General features: G+C 35.4%; 1 protein-coding gene across 1 annotated transcript in view; it reads right to left on the bottom strand.

The window, feature by feature from the left end:
* Window positions 1-96: 96 nt before the first annotated feature.
* Window positions 97-22,355, bottom strand: part of ALG6 (ALG6 alpha-1,3-glucosyltransferase) — a 52,941-nt gene continuing 30,682 nt past the window's right edge. The window contains exons 8-15 of the mRNA XM_057500281.1: window positions 19,873-20,064; window positions 19,145-19,280; window positions 17,283-17,368; window positions 15,865-15,949; window positions 12,889-12,959; window positions 6,373-6,441; window positions 6,056-6,254; window positions 97-872 (exon numbers count right to left, since the gene is read on the bottom strand). Of these exons, the coding sequence (XP_057356264.1) occupies window positions 675-872; window positions 6,056-6,254; window positions 6,373-6,441; window positions 12,889-12,959; window positions 15,865-15,949; window positions 17,283-17,368; window positions 19,145-19,280; window positions 19,873-20,064 (1,036 nt within the window). The 3' untranslated portion in view covers window positions 97-674. The remainder of the gene's footprint in view (window positions 873-6,055; window positions 6,255-6,372; window positions 6,442-12,888; window positions 12,960-15,864; window positions 15,950-17,282; window positions 17,369-19,144; window positions 19,281-19,872; window positions 20,065-22,355) is intronic.

Raw genomic sequence — 22,355 nt, 5'->3', positions numbered from 1 at the left:
TTAAAGACACAAACTACTTAGATTTAAATTCAGGAAAATTTATTGCTTAACTGTATTTAAGTATATCAGCATTCTTCAAAATAAATAGGAACACAGTTTAATGTCTCTTCTTTATTAAAAAAAAATTCAAATTTGCACAATAAGGCACCAACTTCAAGCAGTTTAAATTGCCTTCTTATAGTAATTTAAAAGATTATCACAAGTTTAACCCCTGAGATACCATTTCTAAAGAATAAAATACAAATTACTTGCATCCTAAAATGTAAGGAAAATTAAATTTGAATATCAAAATCAGGCTAATTTTTTTTAATGGGCTAAATTTCTCCCATTAAGTTTACTGTATTTGCAGATTATTCTCAAGACAACAAGTTATATAGTACGTTTCCCAAGTAAACACTGGGATTAAGGACATTTTTCTTTTACTTTCACACTTCAATAACTGAATAATAATAAAACTGCAGTATGTCTTGGCCACTCAACAGTTAGAAAATAAAACCTTCCATTGAGTGTTTTTCCCTATATACATTTATTTTTGTGTAGACAGTGACTTTTTACCACTTCTTTTCCTATAATTCCATGATTCTCAAAATGATTATTTTATTTATGATTTATACATAGCAAAAAGTTCAAAACACCTGTTAGCACTGTTAGCATTTTCACACTTGTTGACAGAGCTAGTTTATTTTCTTCTGATTTCTTCCACTTTTGGAATCCCACATGATTATAATGTTAAAGTATACCAAGAAGAACAGGAAGTTCAAGCAGGATACAAAACACACCAATACAGAAAATAAGTCCGGTAATTTCTGAGGAGGATCCAGTGTGACAGTTATCAGTGTCAGAAGGATCATGGTGATTATTGAGATAAGAAACTATAAGGAGGAAAAAAAAGTATTATTGAGTAGTGTAAGAGGTAAGACTTAAATGTACTGGTAACATTTATTTATAGGTAGCTGTCAAAAAGCAGAATTGAAGGTAAGGTTGGGGGTCCAATCTCTGACAGGTGAACCTCAGCCTTGGCTGCATGTTAGAATCATCTGATGGGGGGGGAAGGGTTAAAAATCTGAATGAGTTCCGAGGGTAGACCTCAGTATTTTTTAAAGCTCACCAAATGATTCCCATGTGTAGCCAAAGCCTAAGAATCCCTGTGTTATACTTTTACCACCTGGCCACTGACAAAAGGTATCTGGAATAGGTAATATTGCTAGTCAGGATTAATTCACAGCATGCTGCAGGGCCCTTTGTCTCTACAGCATGTAAAATTGTAAGTTAATCTAAGAACCCATCTATGAAAAATCCATCTATGGCAAATGGAAAATTGCATTTCATATTCACTGAACACTTTCTACAAACTAGTGCTGTATGTAGTAAATAATGGTGGTGCATAAGACAGAAAATGTAGTCCTCTGGCCTCAGAGAGTTTTCCATTTAACTAGGGTAATGTGTGAGCTAGCTAAATAAAATCAAAGCTCACATTTTACTAAATGCCAAAATGAATAGTAAAAATAATTATTGCATTTATTGTAACTGTATAGCACTGTTTTCTTCCCTAGACCAGCATTGTACAATAAATCTTTCTGAAATGATAGAAATGTTCTCTGTGTACTCCAAGAGTAGCTGTTAACTACATGTGCCTACTGAGCATTTGAAATGTGCCTGCTGTGACTGAGAAGCTAAATTTTTTAGTTAATTTTACTGAGTGTAGATTTCCACATGTCTAGTGGCTACCAAATTAGTTTAGCTGTAGACAGTGAGCTCCTTTAAGACAAAGACCAGCCATATCTTACTCATTTTACCCTTAGCATAGTACAGAAGTATACAGGAGCTGCTTAAGTAAAAGTAGAAAGCAAGGAGTGAGAACAGTAGTCAGCGACTTTCATGAAGGAGGTGAGACATAAATGGAACCCCAAAGATGCTTTAATGGCTGTAACAGGGCTAGTAGACCTGAATAGAGTTTGCAGCAATCATTCCAGATGGAAGAGTGGGAATGATAGGAGGCAAAAAAGCTTACAAACAGGTATAAAAAGACTGCAAGTACCCTCCAAGGGGAAAATCCCCGAGTCAACCTTAATGGGGAATCAAAATTTCTGAAATAAAATCATCAAATTAAAAGTTTCAAACTTAAGAAATACAGGACTGATTGAAACATCCTGATTTTACTTCAGAAATTTTGATTCCCCATTAAGGCTGACTCAGGGATTTTCCCTTTGGAGGGTACTTGTGGCATCCCGTGTTTTCTGATGAGAAGTCAGATGTTAATCTTACTGAGGACAAGTTGTATGTGTACTTAGTTTTACATGCTTATTAGATATCCAAGGCAGTGGGATGGGTGACATTCAAATTGCTGAAAGATAATAATTCTATTTCTAGCAAACATACCCTTTAAAAATTAAGGAGAAATTAACATAAAGTCAATACACTTGAAAATACAGTAATAATACAAAGTATGTTATACAAACAATGGAATTAAATGAGAATATAAAAACAAGAAATCTGGGAAATCCCCAAATATTTGGAAACTGAACAAATTTCTAATAATTTGTGAACCAAAGAAAAAATCACAATGGAAATGGACTATTTTTAAATAAAAAACTTCTATCAAAACATATGGAATGCTGCTTAAACATGACACAGTCGGGAATTTATATTCTTGAATGCCTATATAAAAATAGAAGAAAGGTCTCCAATTAATCACCTGACCTTAAACTTTAAGAAACTAGATAAAGAAGAGTAAACCAAGCCCAAAGCAAGCATGAGAAATGGCATAATAAAATTATAACTAATCAATTAGGTAGAAAACAAAAATAAGAAAAATAAATTGGTTCTGTGAAAAGATCAATGAACCCAACAAACTTTAGTTAGCTGACCAAGGGAAAAAAGTGACAACGTACAAATTCGCAAAATGAAGGAAAAAAGGACAACACACCTAACCATACATAAAAATATAAAATGATGATAAAGGAAAACTATGAACAACTGTATGCCAACAAATTAGATAACAACATAGATGAAATAAATTCTTAAGACATGCCATTGAAACTGTCTAAAGAAATACAGAAAGTCCAAGTATGCCTATAACAAGAGATTGAATAAATCATTTTTAAAGTCCTCAACGAAAGGCCCAGGCAGAGATGGCTTCACTAGTGAGTTATACCAAATGTTTATGAAAGCATAAACACACCAATCCATAAACTCTCCCAACAAGTAGAAAAGGGACACTTCCCAACTCATTCCATGAAACAAGTATTAACCCTGATAAAAATCAGACAAAGACATCACAAGAAAAAAAAAATCTACAGACCAATGTCCCTTATGAATATAGATGCAAAAGTGTTTTCAAAATACTGGCAAATCCAAACCAGGAGCATACAAAAAGGGTTATACATCAGGATCAAGTGGGACTTATCCCAAGAATGAAAAGTTAGTTCAAAATACAAAAATCAATACCATATCAGTAGATATACAAAACATACAACATATAAAAATCAATACCATATTAATAGAATAAAGGGGAAGAAAATGACATGACCATATCTTTGGACAGGAAAAGCATTTGACAAAATCCATTACCTTTTCCTGACAAAAACACTCAATAAACTAGGAATTGAAAACTTCCTCTAAAGGCCATCTATATAAAATCTACAACAACATACTTAATGATAAAGACTGGATGCTTTCCCTCTAAAATCAGGAAGATGTGAGGATGTCCACGCTTGCCATTTGTATTCAGCACTGTATTGGAGGTTCTAGCCAGGGTAATTAGACAAGAAAAAGAAAAGGTAGCAGATAAGAAAGGAAGAAGTAAAATTATCATTAATTTGGAGATGACATGATGTACATATAGAAAATCATAAGGAATCCACTAAAAACTTAAAGCATACAGTACAAATTCAGTATTAAAAAATCAATTGTGTGTATATGCAGAAGCAATGGACATTATGAAAATTTCATTTACAAAAGCATCATAATAAAATTCTAGAAATAAATTTAACAAAAGTGTAAGACTTGTACACAGAAAACCACAGAATATTGTTGAAGGAAATTAAAGAATAAATAATGGAAATACATCCTATGTTTATGGGTTTGGAAGACCAACTCTTGTGAAGATGGCAATACTCCATAAATTGACACATGGATTCAATGTAATCCCTACCAAAATCTCTGCTGGATTTCTGGAGAAATTGATGAGCTGATCCTAAAAATAATACAGAAATGCAAGGGACAAAGAATACCTAAATTAATCTTGAAAAAGAACAAAGAATTCATATATTCAATTTTAAAACTGAACTACAAAGCTACCGTTAATCAAGACAATGTTAGACAGGCATAACAGACATAGATCACTGGAACAGAACTGAGAGTCCAGAAATAAACCGTACACTTAGGATCAGTTAATTTTCAACAAAGGTGCAACACATTTCATTGGTGCTAGAAGACCTAATAAAATTGGACTCCTACATCACATAATACACAAAAATGAACTCAAAATGAATCAGGCCTAAAGGTAAAATTGTTAAAACATAAGAGTAAATCTCCGTGACCTTTGGTTACAGAATGGTTTCATAGAAACGACACCAAAAGCACGAACAACAAAAGAAAAAAATAAATATTAGACTTAATAAAAATTAAAACTTCAGTTCTTCAAATGATACCATCAAGAAAGTGAAAGAGCAACCCACAAAATGGAAAAAAGTATTTCCAAGTCATATATCTAGGAAGGAACCTATATCAAGAATATATTTTAATAATCTTAGAACACAAAAATAAAAAGAACACAACTAAAAGTGGATGGGCAAAGGACTTGAATAGTCACTTCTCCAAAGATATACGGCCAATAAGCACATGAAAGGATGCTCAACATCATTAGTAGCTAGGGAAATGCAAACCAAAACCACAATGAGATACCATTTCATATCTACTAGGATGACTGTCCTAAAAATGGCAATATCAAGTGCTATCAAGTACATGGAGGAATTGGAACCCTCGTATATTGCTGGTGGGAATGAAGAATCATGTACTACTTTGGAAAACATTGTGGCAGTTTCTCAAAACGGTAAATGTAATTACCACTATTAGGTATATATGCAAGGAAACTGAAAACATACGTGCTCTGGCAAACGTGAATAAATCTTCACAGCAGCATTATTCCTACCAGCGAAAAAGTGGAAGCAACCTAACGTCCATCAATAATGAATGGGTAAACTATGGTACAGTCATGTAATGGAATATAATTCAGCAATAAAAAGGGATGAAGATTGATATAGGTTACATGAATGAACCTCAAAAACATTATGCTAAGTGAAAGAAGCTAGTCAAAAAAGACCACATTTTTGTATGATTTCACATTATGGACTGAATTATGTCCCCATAAAATTCATATGTTGAAGCCCAACCTCCCAGTGATTTCATTTGGAGATAGAAACTTTAGGAAGGTTAAATGAGATCATACAGGCGGGGGCCTAATCCGACAGGACTAATGCCTTTATAAGGAGAGGAGGCACCAAAGAACTCAACACATGCACTCAGAGAAGAGGCCATAGGAGAACACAGGAAGGTCCCCTGCAAGCCAGAAAGAGAGGCCTCACCAGACACCATTCTAATGGTTCCTTGATCTTAGACTTCTAGCCTCCAGAACTGTGAGAAAATAAATTTTTATTGATAAAACCACCTGGTCTGTGGTATTTTGCTAGGGAGCCCTAGCCGACCAATACATTCCATTTATATAAAATGTCCACATAGACAAATCTATAGAGATAGAAAGCAGATTAGTGTTTGCCAAGGCTGGCAGTTAGGGGTGCGAGTGGAACAGGGAATAGCTGCTAATGGGTACAGGGTTTCCTTTTGGGGTGATGGAAACGATCTAATATTAGATTATGGTAATGTACAAGTCTGTGCACATACTTAAAAACCACTGAATTGTACACTTTAAATGGGTGGATTTTATGGGTGAATTTATGTGAACTATATCTCAAAAAAAGCTATAAAAAATGTATTACAATAATTTTTTTTAATAGTGCTATGCTAAGTACCACTCCTTAAAAACTGAACAACTTACCAAATGTTGTATAATTCTGGGGAGAAATGTGAAACATGGAAGATATTTCCGAACAGAAATAGAAAAGGATTTCAACTGCAATTCTTCTTCAGAAGTCTTTTCAAATATTGAAAACGAAGTTGCACAAGCTATAAAAAATGCCATCATTGTCACAACTGAGGGCATTAGGAGTTCATCCTTCAATAGAAGAGGCAGCATACTATAAGGGAAAACAGAAAAAAACATCAAAAGAGAACTGTCAATTCAAACCATAACAACTTTGTAAAAAAGTTTTAAATGTGTTTATAAGAACTATATGTAAAATTGGTTTGACTCACCTAAATGTTGACACAAGTAAAAACCAAGTAGACATAAAAGGAATTTCACTTAAAAGTAAGCAGCCTGGTCTAAAAGGATAAAGAAAAAAAAAATTTAATGGAATATAACTTTAACTCTTACTTGTAAAAACACATTTGATCTGATTTTCAGGGTAGCTAAAAACAAGAAAAACAGCCAGCAAGGTCTCTGTATAGACTACTGATTCACTTTTGTTTACCTATCAATCCAAACTAAATGAATCGTAACACAAAGAAAGTGTCAGCTCCTCATATCCTCATATCTGGAGAACTACTCCTTCCAGTATTCCTTTAATGGAATTTTTTCTCTTTCAAACAGTAGCTTAAAGAAAGGATCAGATAAATAGAACTAAACATCCAAAGAAAGAGAGCTTTTTCATGTATTTTATCCTACTTGGGAAATATGCAATGAATTCTCAGTATAGTGGTTTTCAAACTTCTTTTTTTTTTTATGATCAATGTCAATATTCAGCTAAGTTAAAAGCTAACGTTAGACAGATCATCTGCCACTGAAGAGAGGACAGCAGAGGCAAGAAGAATTGAAAAGGGAAACAAGTTGATATTGGCAGAATAAAAGAAAAGAACAACAGTATAGGAACAGGAAGCATAATGCCAATAAATGGAACCACTGGCTTTATCAAAGAGCTGTTTAGGTGATAGGTCCAAACTCTGACCTCTTTACCACCTCCCTGGGTCCTGTTACCTTCTGGATTCAACTGTGGTGATGCTCAGAAGCAGGGAGATTGTCAGAAGACCTGAGCCCTAGGCTCATCTCTGCCACATACTCTATGACCTCGATCAAATGATTAATACAACTTTTTTTCTTATGTGTAAATATAATAATAATACTTGTATTGTTAAGTAGTTGAAAGAACTTTTATAAGTATTTTCCAGCTTATTTTTTTTAATAAAATAACTTTTTAGTTATCATTAGATGGTGGTGGTTGCATAACTTATTTTGGTTCACTTTATTTTAAAAGGTTTGAGCATTTTCTTCCTTTCTTAGAAGGATGGCTTTTCACCATGTCAACTAGCCTATGAGATATAAAGTCTGGAATACAAACTGGCCAGAAGCTACTGCACCAGAAGAAAATACTTGAGGACTTTGAGTTTCATTGCTTGATACTTTTTAAATCAGAATGTATTCATGTTAAAAATATGCACATAGTAGGTGCTCAATAAACATTTCCTCTTTCTAGATCTTAGTCTTTCCCACTTACTCATTCATTATTTGTTTACTGAACACAAGCATTTAGTGAAAACTTATGTACAAAGAATACAAAGATGAATATAATGCAGCCCTTAACCTCAAGGTACTTGATATTTATAATTAAACAGCAAAATCCCCTATAGCCTCAATCTGGTCTCTGAACCTTTGCTTCCTTCCTTGTTCAAAACAAATCCGGAACTTCTCCTGAGGAAATGCTGCTTTGCCTTCCCAACTGTGTCTGTTTTGTTGTTACTGTCTCCATAGCCTTTAAACAACTTGGCCTAGTGGAGGGACACAGGACATAACCTCCTTGCACTTACCACTTCTTCCACACCAGGTCTCCCTCCCTCCATCCTGACAATCTCCAGCTTTGAATCTCATGCCATCAGGCTTTATCCCCTATTATTTCTCATCTTTGTTATCATCCACCAACCACAAAGTTCACTTCCCTCATTACCCAGTAATTTCAACTCCTTACTGTCACTCTCTATGACCCTCATCTGAATCCCTGGAAATTGTAACATACATATACATAAATGATCTCCCAACACCCTGACCTCTCCATAACAGGAACTCCTCTCTGCTGGTGATTTCATCTCCAGCCTACACCATTGGGTTGCTAGACTATAACCCCTCCAAAATCACAAATCATCAATTTCACTCTGACCACCATCTCCTACCTTTTCAGTACTCCAGCTACAACAATCTTTTGACCCCAACAAAACCTTCAGTAGATTTGTTCCTACCACCTTTTCACTTTGCCTCACTCTTTTAATGCCCTTTTCCCTTTTTAAGCAGCTTAAATTCTAAGGTCAGTCTTTACAATCGCTCCCATGCATTCACTCTCAAGCCCTGAGCAAGTGAGTTTTCCTCACTAGACAAACCATAAACCTTGAAATGCCCAACTCCACCTGCACTTACTCCAACCACATTGAACAACTGCTCTGGAGGAAAACATTTACCCACACTAACTGTTTTCACTTCAAGTACATAATCATGATATTCAAGTGTCCAGCAATTACTACACATTCCCTTAGTCTTTTCATACTGTGTCTCCTTAAAAAAATAACTCACACCTTCTGTCTCCTCATATTCCCAACAGCTCTAACCCATTCTTGGTTAGGGACCTTGCCTTCCACTTAAGTAAGAAAAACTGAGGCAGTGCAAAGAACTTTCTGAGGCCACCACATCTCTCCTCCCAGCATCCGTACCAATATAGCCTGTTCCCTCTTTTTATTAAGATGAACTATTCATGCATCTGTCCAAAGCCTATTCTTCCATTTGTGCTCCAGATCCAACGCCATCTCCCCTTCTGAAGGACACTACTCCAGCAACTCTTACCTTTCCTGTACCATCAGTGTTCCTTCTGACCTTTACCATGCCATTATTTCTCCTATCTTAAAACAAAAAAACCTTACTTGACCCCACTTTCTCTACCAGTTTTTCCTATTTCTCTACTCTGCTCTTCAGCAAGGCCAACCTTTGTAATGACTACCGTGTACTCATCTAACGAATTGTCTACCTATCTCACTTCCTTGTACTAAAATTAACTGATCATGGATGAAAGACCAAATATAAGAGCTAAATCCATAAAATTCTCAGAAGAAACATTAGGTCAAATCTTTATTACCTTCAACTTGGCAATAGTTTATTAGATATAACACCAAAAGCACAAGAAACAAAAGAATAGTTAAACTCAACTTCACCAAAACGTAAAGCTTTGTGCATCAAAGGACACTACAAGGTGAAAACCCAAAAAATGGGAGAAAATATTTGCAAATCATATACCTGATAAAGGTATAATATCTAGAATATATAAAGAACTAAAACTCAACAGAAAGACAGTCACTTAAAAACTGGCCAAAGGATTCAAATACACAGTTCTCTGAAGATATACCTATTTCCAACAAAGACAAAAAAAAAAAAGTCACTCAACATCATTAGTCATTAGGGAAACGCAAATTAGTACCACAATGAAATACCACTTCATATCCACTAGGATGGAAAAAAGTCTTTTGACTATTGCAAATGCTTCAGTGAACACAGATGGGCAAGTAGAAACCTCTGCAAGATAGTAATTTCATTTCCTTCAGATATATACCCACATTTGGGATTGCTAGATCATACAACAGTTCTATTTTTAAGTTTCTGAGGAACCTCTATACTATTTTCTACGTAAATTAGCTGCACCAATTTATTCCCACCAACAGTGCACAAGAATTCCCTTTTCTCCACATCCTCACCAGCCCTTATCTGATTTATGATAAAAGCCATTCTAACAGATGTGAGGTGATGTCTTATTGTGGTTTTGATTTGCATTTCCCTGATGATCAGTGATGCTGAGCACCTTCTCATGTGCCTGTTCTTTGCAAAAATATTTATTCAGGTCCTTTGCCCATTTTTAGTCATATTATTCATTTTTTTACTACTAAGTTGTATAAGGTCCTTATATATTTTGGAATATTAGCCCCTTTATCAGATATATGGTTTACAAATATTTTCTACCATTCTGTACGTTGCCTTTTAATTTTGTTAATCATTTCTTTTGCTGTGCAGATGCTTTTTGGTTTGATGTCATCCCATTTTTTATTTTTGCTTTTGTTCCTTGAGTTTTTTGTGTCATATCCAAAACATCATTGACAAGACCAATGTCAAGGAGCTTTTTCCCTGTTTTCTTCCAGTAGTTTTATGGTTTCAAGTCTTACATTTAAGTGTTTAATCCATTTCACATTAATTTTTGTGAGTGGTGCAAGCCAGAGGACCTCATGTTCTTAAAACACCTTCTTTACTCAGCTTCCAACTCTTCACTCAGGACACCAGCTCTTGTGGTTTTACATTATACTTTACTGGTCATTCCTTTCTGCCTCGTCTCCCATACCTCTTAACATTGTGTGGTCCAGGACTCAGTCCCTGGTACTCCTCTCTGTACATACTCACTTCCTTGGTGATATCATCCAGTCTCATGACCTTAAACGTCCTCTCTAGTGACAAACTACTAAATTTTTATCTCCAGCTCCAATCTCTCTGGAAGTCTCTCATATATCTAACTCAGATTTATATCTAAATGCTAACTCAGCATCTCCACTTGCATGTCCAACACTGAACTTGGAAACCTCCCACCCTGTCCATCTAACCTAATGCTGCTCCACTTGCTGTCTTTCCCATTTCAGTAAATGACTGTTCCATCTTTCCAATTCTGGGCAAAAAACATGGTTACACCTTTGACTTTTCTTTCTCTCAATGCTACATCCAAATAATCAGGAAACCTCTAGTTCTACATATATATCCATAACTGACCACCGCTCACTTCTTCCGCTATTAACTATCCTGGTCCCAGTCAGCACCACCTCACTTGGGATTGTAGTAATGGCTTTCTCAATTGCCTCCATGTTTTCTACCTTACTCCATACAATCTAGACCTATTCTTGACCTATAGCCAGAAGCCTTTTTTTAAACAGCTTTACTGAGGTATAACTGATATACAAAGAACTGAATATATTTAATGTGCATCATTTCACAAGAAGAGTGATTATTTTAAAACATCAACTCAGATCATGCTTCTTCCTCAGAACCCTTCCATGGTACCCCATTTCCTTCAGAATAAAAGCCAAAGTTCCAAATATGGCCTACAAGGTCCTATATAATTTACACCCATTTCCTCTTTAACTTCACCTCCTATTATTCTCTACTTTGCCCACTGCACTCTGACCACAGTAGTCATTTTATTCACTAAACATATCAGGCATCCTCCCATCTTAGGGTCTTTCCACTGGCTGCACCCTGTCTAGAATGTTACTCCCCAGATATCCACACAGCTAATTCCCTCACCTCCAGGCCCCTTAAGTATCTTCTCAATGAGGCCTACCCTTGACATCCATATTTAAAATAGCAACCTGCACTTGCTCCTGTACCCCTACTTCCAGTACTCCCAACTTCACTTGCACTGTTTTATTTCTTCCTTGTGGCCTTTATCACCCCAAACAACTACTTAATTTTTAATTTTTATTAGTTATTAGTGTCTGTCCTTGAGAATGAAAGTTTAAATAGCAAGGGATTTTTGTGTGTTGTTCACAGATTTATCCCAACTACACAAAACAGTCCCTGGCAAATAGTTGGCACTCAATAATATTTATTGAATGGAATATTTGTTTAATCCTAGATTAGCTGGGACCAGGTCCAAAGGAACTTTTAATGCTAACTGTAAAATATTTAATCAAATTAAAGCTATGCACTATTATAAGTAATCTATGTACAGTTGTAGAGTTTATGAACCCCCAGAAATTCAGGGCGCAAGAGCTAATGTGAATGGCCAGACTATAGGTCACTAAATGGGCTGCCTTGAATATCTATGATGTAGAAATTCTGGGGAAAATATACATGTTTGAAAGTAATACCTTTCCAGAGTTCTACCAACTGATGCTAGGAATTTGTATAGGGTCAGCCTGGTCCCACATAATAGTGCTAAGATCTAACTCAGGTTTAGACTTTGGAGGATGAAATTAAGCTATTGTCCCAGTGTGCAATGGTATGAGACTGTTTATCCAAAGCAAAGAAGCAATCTTACATAGGCCGGTCCAGCTTACTGTAAAGCTCTGCACTGACATTTCAGTCCACAGCTGCACCTAACAGAAATGGTACATCCTTCCATTTATTACTCTGTATGTGTATCTTCCAGGAATCTAGCAAACACAGGGTGAGGGGTGGAGTAGCAATGGACTGTGATTAATCTAGGGCAGGATTCAAATATTCCTGTGTGTCCTGGTCAAATATTATATTAATATTGGGATAATATACCCCAATTTCTATGAGAAACAGGACAAAAATTTATGTTCCCAAACAAAGTAGTCTGGTTAGGGATTAGCAATAGGGTCTGAACAAAGGTTTTGATGAAAGAAATAGAAAGGCAACATAAGAAAGTCCCTAAAGAGGTGACTGGAGAGAACAGGCTACTGAAGAGATGTGGAAATGAAAAAGGCAGGGACGACACACAGGCTCCAACCTGAGGAAACTCTCTTTGGAAGACCTATTTTTATTAGCACATAGAAAATATATATGAAGAAACAGGAAGAAGTAAGACATCAGCAATATTATGAATTTTTTTCAGTTTAATATATTTTATAAAGAAGTAAAATTATTCTAGAATAAATATGATTTTATGAAATAATTTTATGCAACTATATGACATTTGTGTAGTTTTGTTTTATCTTTGTTGCTTATGTATAAATAATAAATTATATATCATAAACATGTAATAAGAAATAAAACATACTTGAAACATTTTTACTTACAATGATACCAAGAGAATGGACTTCTCATGGACTTGGAAAGAAAATAAAAAGAATGACAATGCACAGCTAACCTTCAAGGAAAAGGGAGGAAAATAAAGATAAAACAACTTATGAAATATAATAGAAATTTAATTATGAATCTGAATAAAAATAACTAAGTAAAAACTTAAAGCTTAATGTACCCTCTATCTACAAGGAAAATATATACAAAACATTCATATGCATATATTTTGTTCAAGTTTAATAATTAACATATTTTTTGAAACAACAATGAAATTAAAGCTATATTTAACATCTAAAACAAATTAATTGAGTCATTAATAAACTAAACCACTAAATACTTAAGACACAACAATCATACCCTCATCATTTCTTGGAATGTCTGACAGTTTAAATTAAAAAGCATGAAGGACAAGGTCAAAATCTAATCAAAACAAATCTATTTAAGTGTTCTTAAAACATGCACTTCAATAAAATTAGTGTTTTATAAAGTAATCATTTGCTATTTGAGGTTTTAAATAAAAAATTAGATTTTCAGAAGTTTATCCTGCATATATGACATGTCTATATACATCCAATCCAGTTGCTCAAGCAAAAAACCTGGATCACTGTCTTGTCATACTACACATCAGATCAGCAAATCCTACCAATGCCAACTTCTAAAGACAATATTCACCAACTTCTGTCCCTTCTCTGTTGATGGCAGCAGAGGCATGGTCTAAGCCACCTCCATCTCTCTCTCAAACAAATACAATAACCTCCTAAATTGGCACACTCTTGCCTCCTCACAGTCCACTCTCTGCCCAGCCAGTGTCAGATCATGTAAATTTCCCTGCTAAAAGTCCTCAGTAGGGACTCTCTTGTCCCCTCCTGGCGTGAGCTGGGAGCTCTGTCCTTTCACTTTATCTCTAAATAAAAGCCTATACCTTGCTCTCTTAAAAAAAAAAAAAAAAAGTCCTTAGTAGCTTCCCATTGCACTTAAAATAAAATCCAAACTCCTTTATCATCTGGGGCCTGCTTTCCTCTTCCAGTCAATTTCTTACTCTCTCCTTCAGTCACTCCATGTCAGCCACTTCACACCTATTCCTTTATGTCTTGAACATGCCAGATGTGTTCCTGCCTAAAGGGAAGATTTGCTTTTATCAGGTCAGAGCCCAGACCTTATTTGATTGTCTTCTTCTGGTCATTCAGTTCTAGGGTCAAATGTCACTTCCCTAGAAAGACCTTCCCTTGCTCAATCGAAAGTCGGCCCCCAACCAAGTCCTACCAGCAATCTTTTCACATAACACTATTTTCTTCATAGCCCTCATTACTCCTGGTTGCTAACCAGTTACCTGATTTATTTTGTTCATTGTCCTTCTCCTGCCACTAGCATGAAAGGCCCCAATTAAGAGAACAGGGATGTTAAATGTTATTCACTTACATTCCAGTACCTAGAAAAGAACCTGACACATTAGAGCACACTCAATAAATTATACTACTTGAATAAATTAAATATGAATCATTTTGCTGCTATTTATTAGTATTCATTATCCCACTATCAATTATCCCAATTATTGACTTATACTGAGAAATAATTCAATCTTGACTAAAAGGAAAACACTAAAATAATTATAATGGGTAATGTTTTTAAAGATTTCACAAGTATTCAATAAGAATTCAAAACATTATGAAAAAAGTAACAAAAGTCATTAATGGAAGTCTTTCTAAGTTTTGTAAACAGTGGCTTATATTAAAAATAGCAAACAGAACAAAATTTGGAAATTAAAAGATAAAAATATTTTTTCTGGCTTATAATCCTAAAAGGAGTCACCTCTAGCACTGCTAACAGTTACTCAAACTCTGAAATCCACTCCTTTACCTCTGAAATATACCTTTAGAATGCTATTTCCTACAAAAACAACACAATCTTACACAAGCTTGTAATCTTTCATGTCAGGCCTATTGAAGACATCAGAGCCTGACTAACCATATGCCTCCTGTTCTAAAAGACCTACAGAATAGTAATCACGGGTTATTTGGTATGCATTGAGTTCATTCACAGAATGAAACAGCAGAGATCGTCAGTAAAAGGGAAAAGAGCAATACATGAAACTGTCCTTTTTACACTGTGGTACTGATAGGCACTTTTGAAATATTTCACCATTATGCTATGTCTGGCTTGTTTTTAGAATGCAGTGTAAATAAGTAGTAGTCCCAGAATTGAAACCCCAATTTCTAAAATGCTGTCCCCTTATAAGTCCAGTAAGACTTACTGTTTTCATGATCTAAATTTTCTTGATATTTCTTTCCAAAGATTTTTTTAAATGTCACTTTATAGACCAAGGCACACAGGAACAAAATTTTAAATACACAGAAATGCAACCAGGAGTTTATAAACCCACACAGAGAAACCCTGAACTGTGGGAAAGATAATCAATCTTCAAATCTTCAAACTGACACAAGTCCTTTTCTGAAAACAGGTATCTGTCCCCTTCTTCTCAAAAATCTTTGGCTCTGCATCTTCAAGCTCCCTCTCCTGTCTGGAATTCTGTCTGCTATATAACCTATTTAAAAACTTGCCCAGCTTTGAAATTGGGTTCTAATCCTACCTGCTCTAAGAAGCTATCTAAAATCTGCAAAGTAATAGCTCCTTTTCCTACATTATCACAGCACTTAGTTTATACCTGACAGAAGTTAATATCATCTGTTTTTAATTAGTTAAGCATATGTCTATCGCCACTGTTTTCTTCTTCCTATTTCCTCACTGACTGATACAAAGCACAAATTTAATAGTTGTTGAATTAAACTGAAAGATTCTGATTGTTCAGTCTAGTGCCCAACACAGCACCTAAGTATGTCACTCAATAAATGTTTGCCAAATGAATGAATATCTTATTTCCCACCCCAATAAATCCTATTCAGGGCAAGATGATTTGTATTCTTAAAAGATCAGCTGCAGCAAGAATTAAGTATCTAAAGTAATGAGTCACTTACCAGAGTAAATTTGAATCTTTTGGGAGAGGGCTGAAGTGTTAATTTTATACATGCAGGAAGCAGGCTCATAAATGTAAAACAAAAGCTAAAAAATTAATACAAATAAAAACATTTGCTTTCTTTATAGAGGTATATAGCTAAAACAAAGAATTTTTTTAGTATAAGGATCACATTACTCATCAACTTAAGTCGATTTCAAATTAAAGTTTATTTTTATTAAATTTCAACTTAAGACCAAATAACATTTAAGTAAACCAATACACTGAAATATGTACACACTTCAATATATGATTATATAATACTAAAGTATTATAGTAGTAAATGTTACTTATGCTATTTTAGTATATAGTATCATTTATAGAGAAGATACAAAGGTAGCCAAAAATCAATTATCATTCAAAATAAGAAAATATAAGCAGGCATAAAGAGAAAATGCTATATTTGTAACAAATATTCATAAAATTTACTCACAAAAGAACCCCTTTTGGCCCTCAAAAGTTGATTATATAACTTTCAAGCCCATGGTAAATCAGAAAGAACAAGCCAGCAAAGAGGAGGGAAGCTGCCAGGGCTCCTCCTAGTGATGGCTGATGGGCAGGGAGGAAACCAACTCAACAAGGCGCGGCCATTCAGTACAATGGCAAATGGCTTTTGCAAGTCCTGAAAACAAGTATTATAATGCAGTACAACTGGTTTTCCCACTAGTGGTGGCTCTGTGGGGTGTCAACTTGGCTGGGCTGAACTACTGTTCCTTGTTTTCTCTCTCTAGTGCTTCTTCCTGTTACGGACAGAGGGAGGTAGCATCCATTTCGCAGTAGACAGATACCTTTTCTCCCAGTTACCCACTCATCTGGGAAGAGATTTTGCAGCGATCACTCAATCCTAATTCAGCTGATTTTAAGTTAATCAAAAGGGAGACTCTTGGGCAGGCCTGACTTAATCGGCTGGAGGACCTTTAAAAGAGGGGTTCTCTAAACTCAAGACCCCAAACAGCAACTGGGTCTGAATTGCACTTTCTTCTCCCTAGATCTTCCTTCCTGAATGCCTGACTTGTGAACTTGCAGTTTGCTTGCCCAGACCCTGTAACTGTATAAGCCACCACCTTGCTCTACTTGTTCTTCTCTGGTTGAGCCATGACACACCACTGAAAACCATGACTCCTTCAGATAATGTTAAATCATGTTCAGTATACTCTCTTTTTAAGGAGGAAAGTAGGTAAAAATACAGAAAGACTTTCACATGCAATATTTCAAGTAAAGAATTTTGTTGTATAGAGGGATAGGCTTACGTTACCGGGAAAATTCACTAGTGGGGTAAAAATACCTCATTTCCTAATGATGCCAGATAAATGAGATACTACCATAAACCCTTTACAGAGTAGCTTATTAGGCACTACATATAAACTTTGTGTACCTTACCTGATGATAATCTGGATGTGACGTGGCAAAATATCCTTGATCTTCAGAAAGACACTGAAACTGCACCAAATATTGGCTACTTTATCCTTAAAAGAGATTTGTTACTTTTACATTCTGATATACTGAAATATTAAACTCCAGAGTACAGCCCATAATCTCTATAAATACATAAACTTTTGAGATATGAAGCTTTTGTTCAATTTTATAACTGACTTGATTTAATTATCCAAGACACCACACACACACACTCATTTTCCATTTTTTTGCATGGGAATTGATCTAAATCACCAGCCAACCATAGTCTAGCTGTTCCCAAGCTGTTCCCAAAAAAACACTTAGTATTTTTCAAAGAGCGGCACACTATCCCTAAACATTGCAGTTATTCATCTTTGGAAATTTTTCTAAGAAAGCTTTTTTTTCCCCCTAACTCATAGAACACATATTATTTGATCATTTTATCACACATCAGAAACTGGGGTAACCTACTAGCAATGGCAAAAGCTAATTGCTAATAAATCAAGACATTTAAAGACATTAGCAGTTGTGCTAGATCACTTTCAAAATTAAATTGTGACTACAGCTTGCTGCTTGTGAAACCCATCCTCTACACAGCTGCTTGACTCACAGCTGTGCAGGCCTAACATGAAGGGGTATCACTGACCACTGTACCATGCTATTTCCCTCTGTTGGATCAAAGAAAATGCTCTTCAGATTTTGAGGGCAACAAGTGAATGGAGGTCAACATCTTCCAACACATATGATACTCCTTTTGATAATTATCATGATAATTATCATTTCTGAAATGGAAGGCAAGGCAATAGCCAGGCAGGTTACATGGAGAATTAAACTTTTCATTATGTAAGTGTTAAGGTTAGAGAAAATACAGAGAGGTTAGAAGCAGAATTTTCAAAGTTCAAATCACAGCTCTGCCACACACTAGCTATGTGAATCTCTGACCCCAGTTTTCTGATCTGTAAAGTGGGTACAACAGCTACCTCGAAGAAGCTGTTGTAAGGATCAAATAAAATCACATGTGAAATATCTGGCACCAAGTACGTGGTGAGTAACAGTGATTATTTATGATTACCAGTATCAACAGCAGCCCCATCAACATACAAGTCACACATTGCTGTTCCTTCACAACACCAAACTCTCTCTTAATCTCTTTCAAAATGCTGGCTCCACCCTCCTATAGATCCACTGAAAGAAACTCTACAACAATTTATATATTTAAGAATAAGATATATATGCTTTTCTAATTCTTTCTTTTTAAGAAAATGTTTACTCTAAAGCAAATTATCTATAAATATGTTGTCTCTAGAAGGCCTTTTTCTTTCAGAAAAATGGTTTGTTTAATTTAATTACTAAATCTAAATCATCAAATTATCCATGTAATAAAAATTTAACAAGAGTGATTAAGCTAGCACTAAATGAAATGAAAGATTCTCATTAAAAATTACTATGGATGAAGGTTACATATCTCATAAGGAGTTATGAGATCTTTCTGAAGCAAACATGATAATGAGTTTAATAAATAATTTCCTAAGACTAAAAAGAGAATATAAACCAAAAAATTACAGAGCTGTTAACTTTGGAGCTGCAACTTCTCAGGCTGCCTTTCATTATCGACCCTATTTCCTTAGAAATATATAACTGAACTATTGATTTCATGGTGGCATAAATATTACCTACTCACGTAATGTACTACACATTGCCAGCTGAGCTAGAGGTTATACGCTGGGTTATATAACTAGCAAGGAATGATTGTAAGAGGAGAGCAGCTCAAGTTTCTGTGTGTCTTCTACATGAAATCCCCAGAGGTCACAGAAAAGTTACTGTAACAGAAAGGAGAGGAAACATGCCTCAAATAATCCACGATCAACTGGGAAGAGTCTTCTTAGAATTTGCAGGGATTGTTCCCTTTCTGGAAAGAATGGCAGCCAACAGAGAATGAAGGAAGCCACAACAGTACAGCCCAGCTTAATTAACAGCACAAACCTAGAACAAAAACAAAGGCATCCAGTAAGATAGGGAGAGGTTAATAACTCTGAGAAATCAATCTGCATCTCACTAAAGGTAATATATGCAAATGTAGAGTAAAGATAAATCTATGTTACCAATAAAGTCTAAGATGGGAGTGTACTCAAATCAGAGTTAAAAAATTAACAACTATTAAGATGTGTACTTCTCCAGGGAAAATACTATCACCATCATAATTAATATTAATTTACGTGCTCTTCCTATGCAGCCATGAAAAAAATGTCCAATTGGAATGTATTTCTCATAAGTATGTAGTCTAATAATGCTCTAAAGGGGCAAATCCTACAGCAGTCTCCATCTCCATCTCCATCTACATGACCTCCAGTAAATTACACTGACCAAAATATTTCTCTAGTTAGGAAGACTTCAAATAAAATAATACAAAATAACATAGAACACAACTTAATTTCTCTTCATGCTCACACCACAGTCAACACATTATTAAGAAATCACCAAAAAGGCAAAGTGAAAGAGCACCTTCCTCCAGGTAAGCATGCCAAATAAGTTCTCTGAAGTAACTTTTAAATTCTGGTGTTTAAAAACCACTCACCCCTTTCCTTTGAGGCCTTTTTTAAAACACTTGCCAAGTAAAAAGCAAAAAAACGGCAAGGAGTGGTAAAGCTCCATCTGTTTATAATTTATAGCTAAGCAAAATGCCAGTGAGCCTAGCAGGTCCCAGTCACAAGATACTCCAATAACACCCCACAAAGCAAAGCCAAGACTCACAGAATTATATATGTTCCTGTGTCAAGGAAAATACCTCAGTAATTAAGAGAGATAGATCTTGCATTTTACAGAGAGAATTCTTATGTAACTTTAATACATATATATAGAGAGAGAGCTTTTTGTAAAGAGAAATTAAAAGTATTGAAATAATAAACAAATTTGAATTACATATAATGGTCTCAAATATATTAAATCTGCTAAGCAGAGCAACTAACCAGTTTGTTTAGGTTTAAAAGATCTCTAAGCACATAGCTTTGTTTCTGCTAGACTATTTCACAATATTACTGCAACAACATAACAAAATCTAGAGAATAAAACAATGCTTCCAAAGCACTCACAAACACAAAAGTTACTGGTATCACTATAGTTCCTCTATAATATGGAACAATATTATAAATTAATACATGACTTGATTAGAAAGTAGTAACGCTATTATGTTAAAACAACATCACAGTAAGATATTTAGTTCAAAATGGTAAGCTGAGCATTCAGCTTTACCCCCCTCCTTCCTGAGACCCCCTGAAAATGATAGGGAAATTTTAAAAATAAATATTTAGAACCATAAAGTGAGGAAGATGGGTTACAATTGATAGAGATTTCAACATATTTCTAGAAAACAGAGAAGCGGTAACAAGTGAAATATGATGGAAGAAGCCACAGCTTAAAGAATGTACAGAGGAAGCTCAAGCAAGCAGCCAACCCAGCCGGCAAGCAGCCAACCCAGCCAGCAAGCCCCTAGAGAATTCCAGAAACACTTAGAGGTTAGAGTGGTTGCATAATATATTGAAAAGAAAAGAAGGATTAACTGAAAATCACTAAAATCTTCCCTCACTCTTGTGCAAAGATTATCTGGCAGCCAAAACATTTACCCACGAGGCAACAGAAAGAGGAGTATTTCCCCAAAGAAATAGAATAAACTATCCAGGGCAGCTAGTGAAGAGTTAACACTATAGTGCAAACTTCTCCACATTCTGACACTTAAGGATCCCAAAGTGTACTGGCCAGCAACTTTCCCACTTACCCTACAGTGGGCCAAACACACAGAGAAGTCATATGCAGCTTTTTCTTCTACCATATTCTTAAATTAGATACACTAGGATTAAATGAGCATTAAAGGAAAACCTATGACAGTAAAAGAATCAAAATGAAAAGGGGGAAAAAACTGACACTGAAAGAATGGACAACTTGGCAAACAGTAGAAAAAAGAGTAAACAAATGTAAGATATGCCTAGCAAAACAAATGAAACTTTACATAAGTGTTAAATATGAAGTCCAGATAATCTTCCAAACTGTAAAACAAAAAAACAAAGAGATGCTCAAGATAGAGATGAAAGATCTCACATCTTAAGCTCAAGAAAGGATGAAGTGAAAAAGTTATCAAAGAAATATGAGAACTTTCCAGAACTAAAGAACATGAGTCTTCAGAATGAGTATCCAAAACAGGCATCAAAAACACCTCTGCTGAAACAAATCACTGTAGAATTTCAGAGCCCAAACAGCTAAACGCAGTAACAGAAGCAGCAATAAAACCACATAATCACAGCAGTAAATACAGGCACAATGTTAGGAGGACCCCCCAGGCACTGCTTTAAATGTTCTACATATACTGATTCACTTAATTCTCAAAACAAGCCTACATGAGGGTTACTAGTGTCCCCATTTTAGAAGTGAGGAAAGTAAATGGTTAAAAAAATGTGTCCCCACAACATGACATAATCCCAAAAGCTTTAAGAATTTGATTCAATTCAGAGGAGATACCCCCTACAAACTACCAGAACGGTTAACGTGAAAATGACTGACAATTGGCAAGGAGGAGCCCATGGAATTCTTACACCATTGCTAATGGCAGTGTTAATCGGTATACCATGCTTAAAAAACATTTGAGAATACCTAAAATTAAACGTGAGGACACCCTGTAACTCAGCAATTCCACTCATAAGAAATATATTTATGTGTGAACAAAGAGATGTTTACACGAATGCTCAGGGCAGCATATTCATCACAGCCAAGACATAGAAACAGTTCAAGCATCCATCAGTAATAGAATTATGTGTATGGACGCGATGGAATGCCGTAAAGCGATGTAAGAGAACAAAGTGCAGCTTGCCACAAAGAGTTACAGGATGGCTCTCACAAACAAAATGTGAGCCAAGACCACTAAATGCAAAGCAATGCTTACTGTTTGTCCCTTCCATGTAAAGTTCAAAAAGGGGGAGAAATAAGCTGTAGTATTAGCGGTGAGTATGTAGCTGCATGAGGGAAAGGAGGAAGGAGAACTTGGGAGTTATACAAGTGCAGATTTTGAAC

The sequence above is a fragment of the Manis pentadactyla genome, chromosome 4, assembly GCF_030020395.1.
Source record: "Manis pentadactyla isolate mManPen7 chromosome 4, mManPen7.hap1, whole genome shotgun sequence".
NCBI classification, from domain to species: domain Eukaryota; kingdom Metazoa; phylum Chordata; class Mammalia; order Pholidota; family Manidae; genus Manis; species Manis pentadactyla.
Note: the sequence above shows the minus strand (reverse complement) of the source record. Positions and strands in the feature narration are given on the sequence as shown.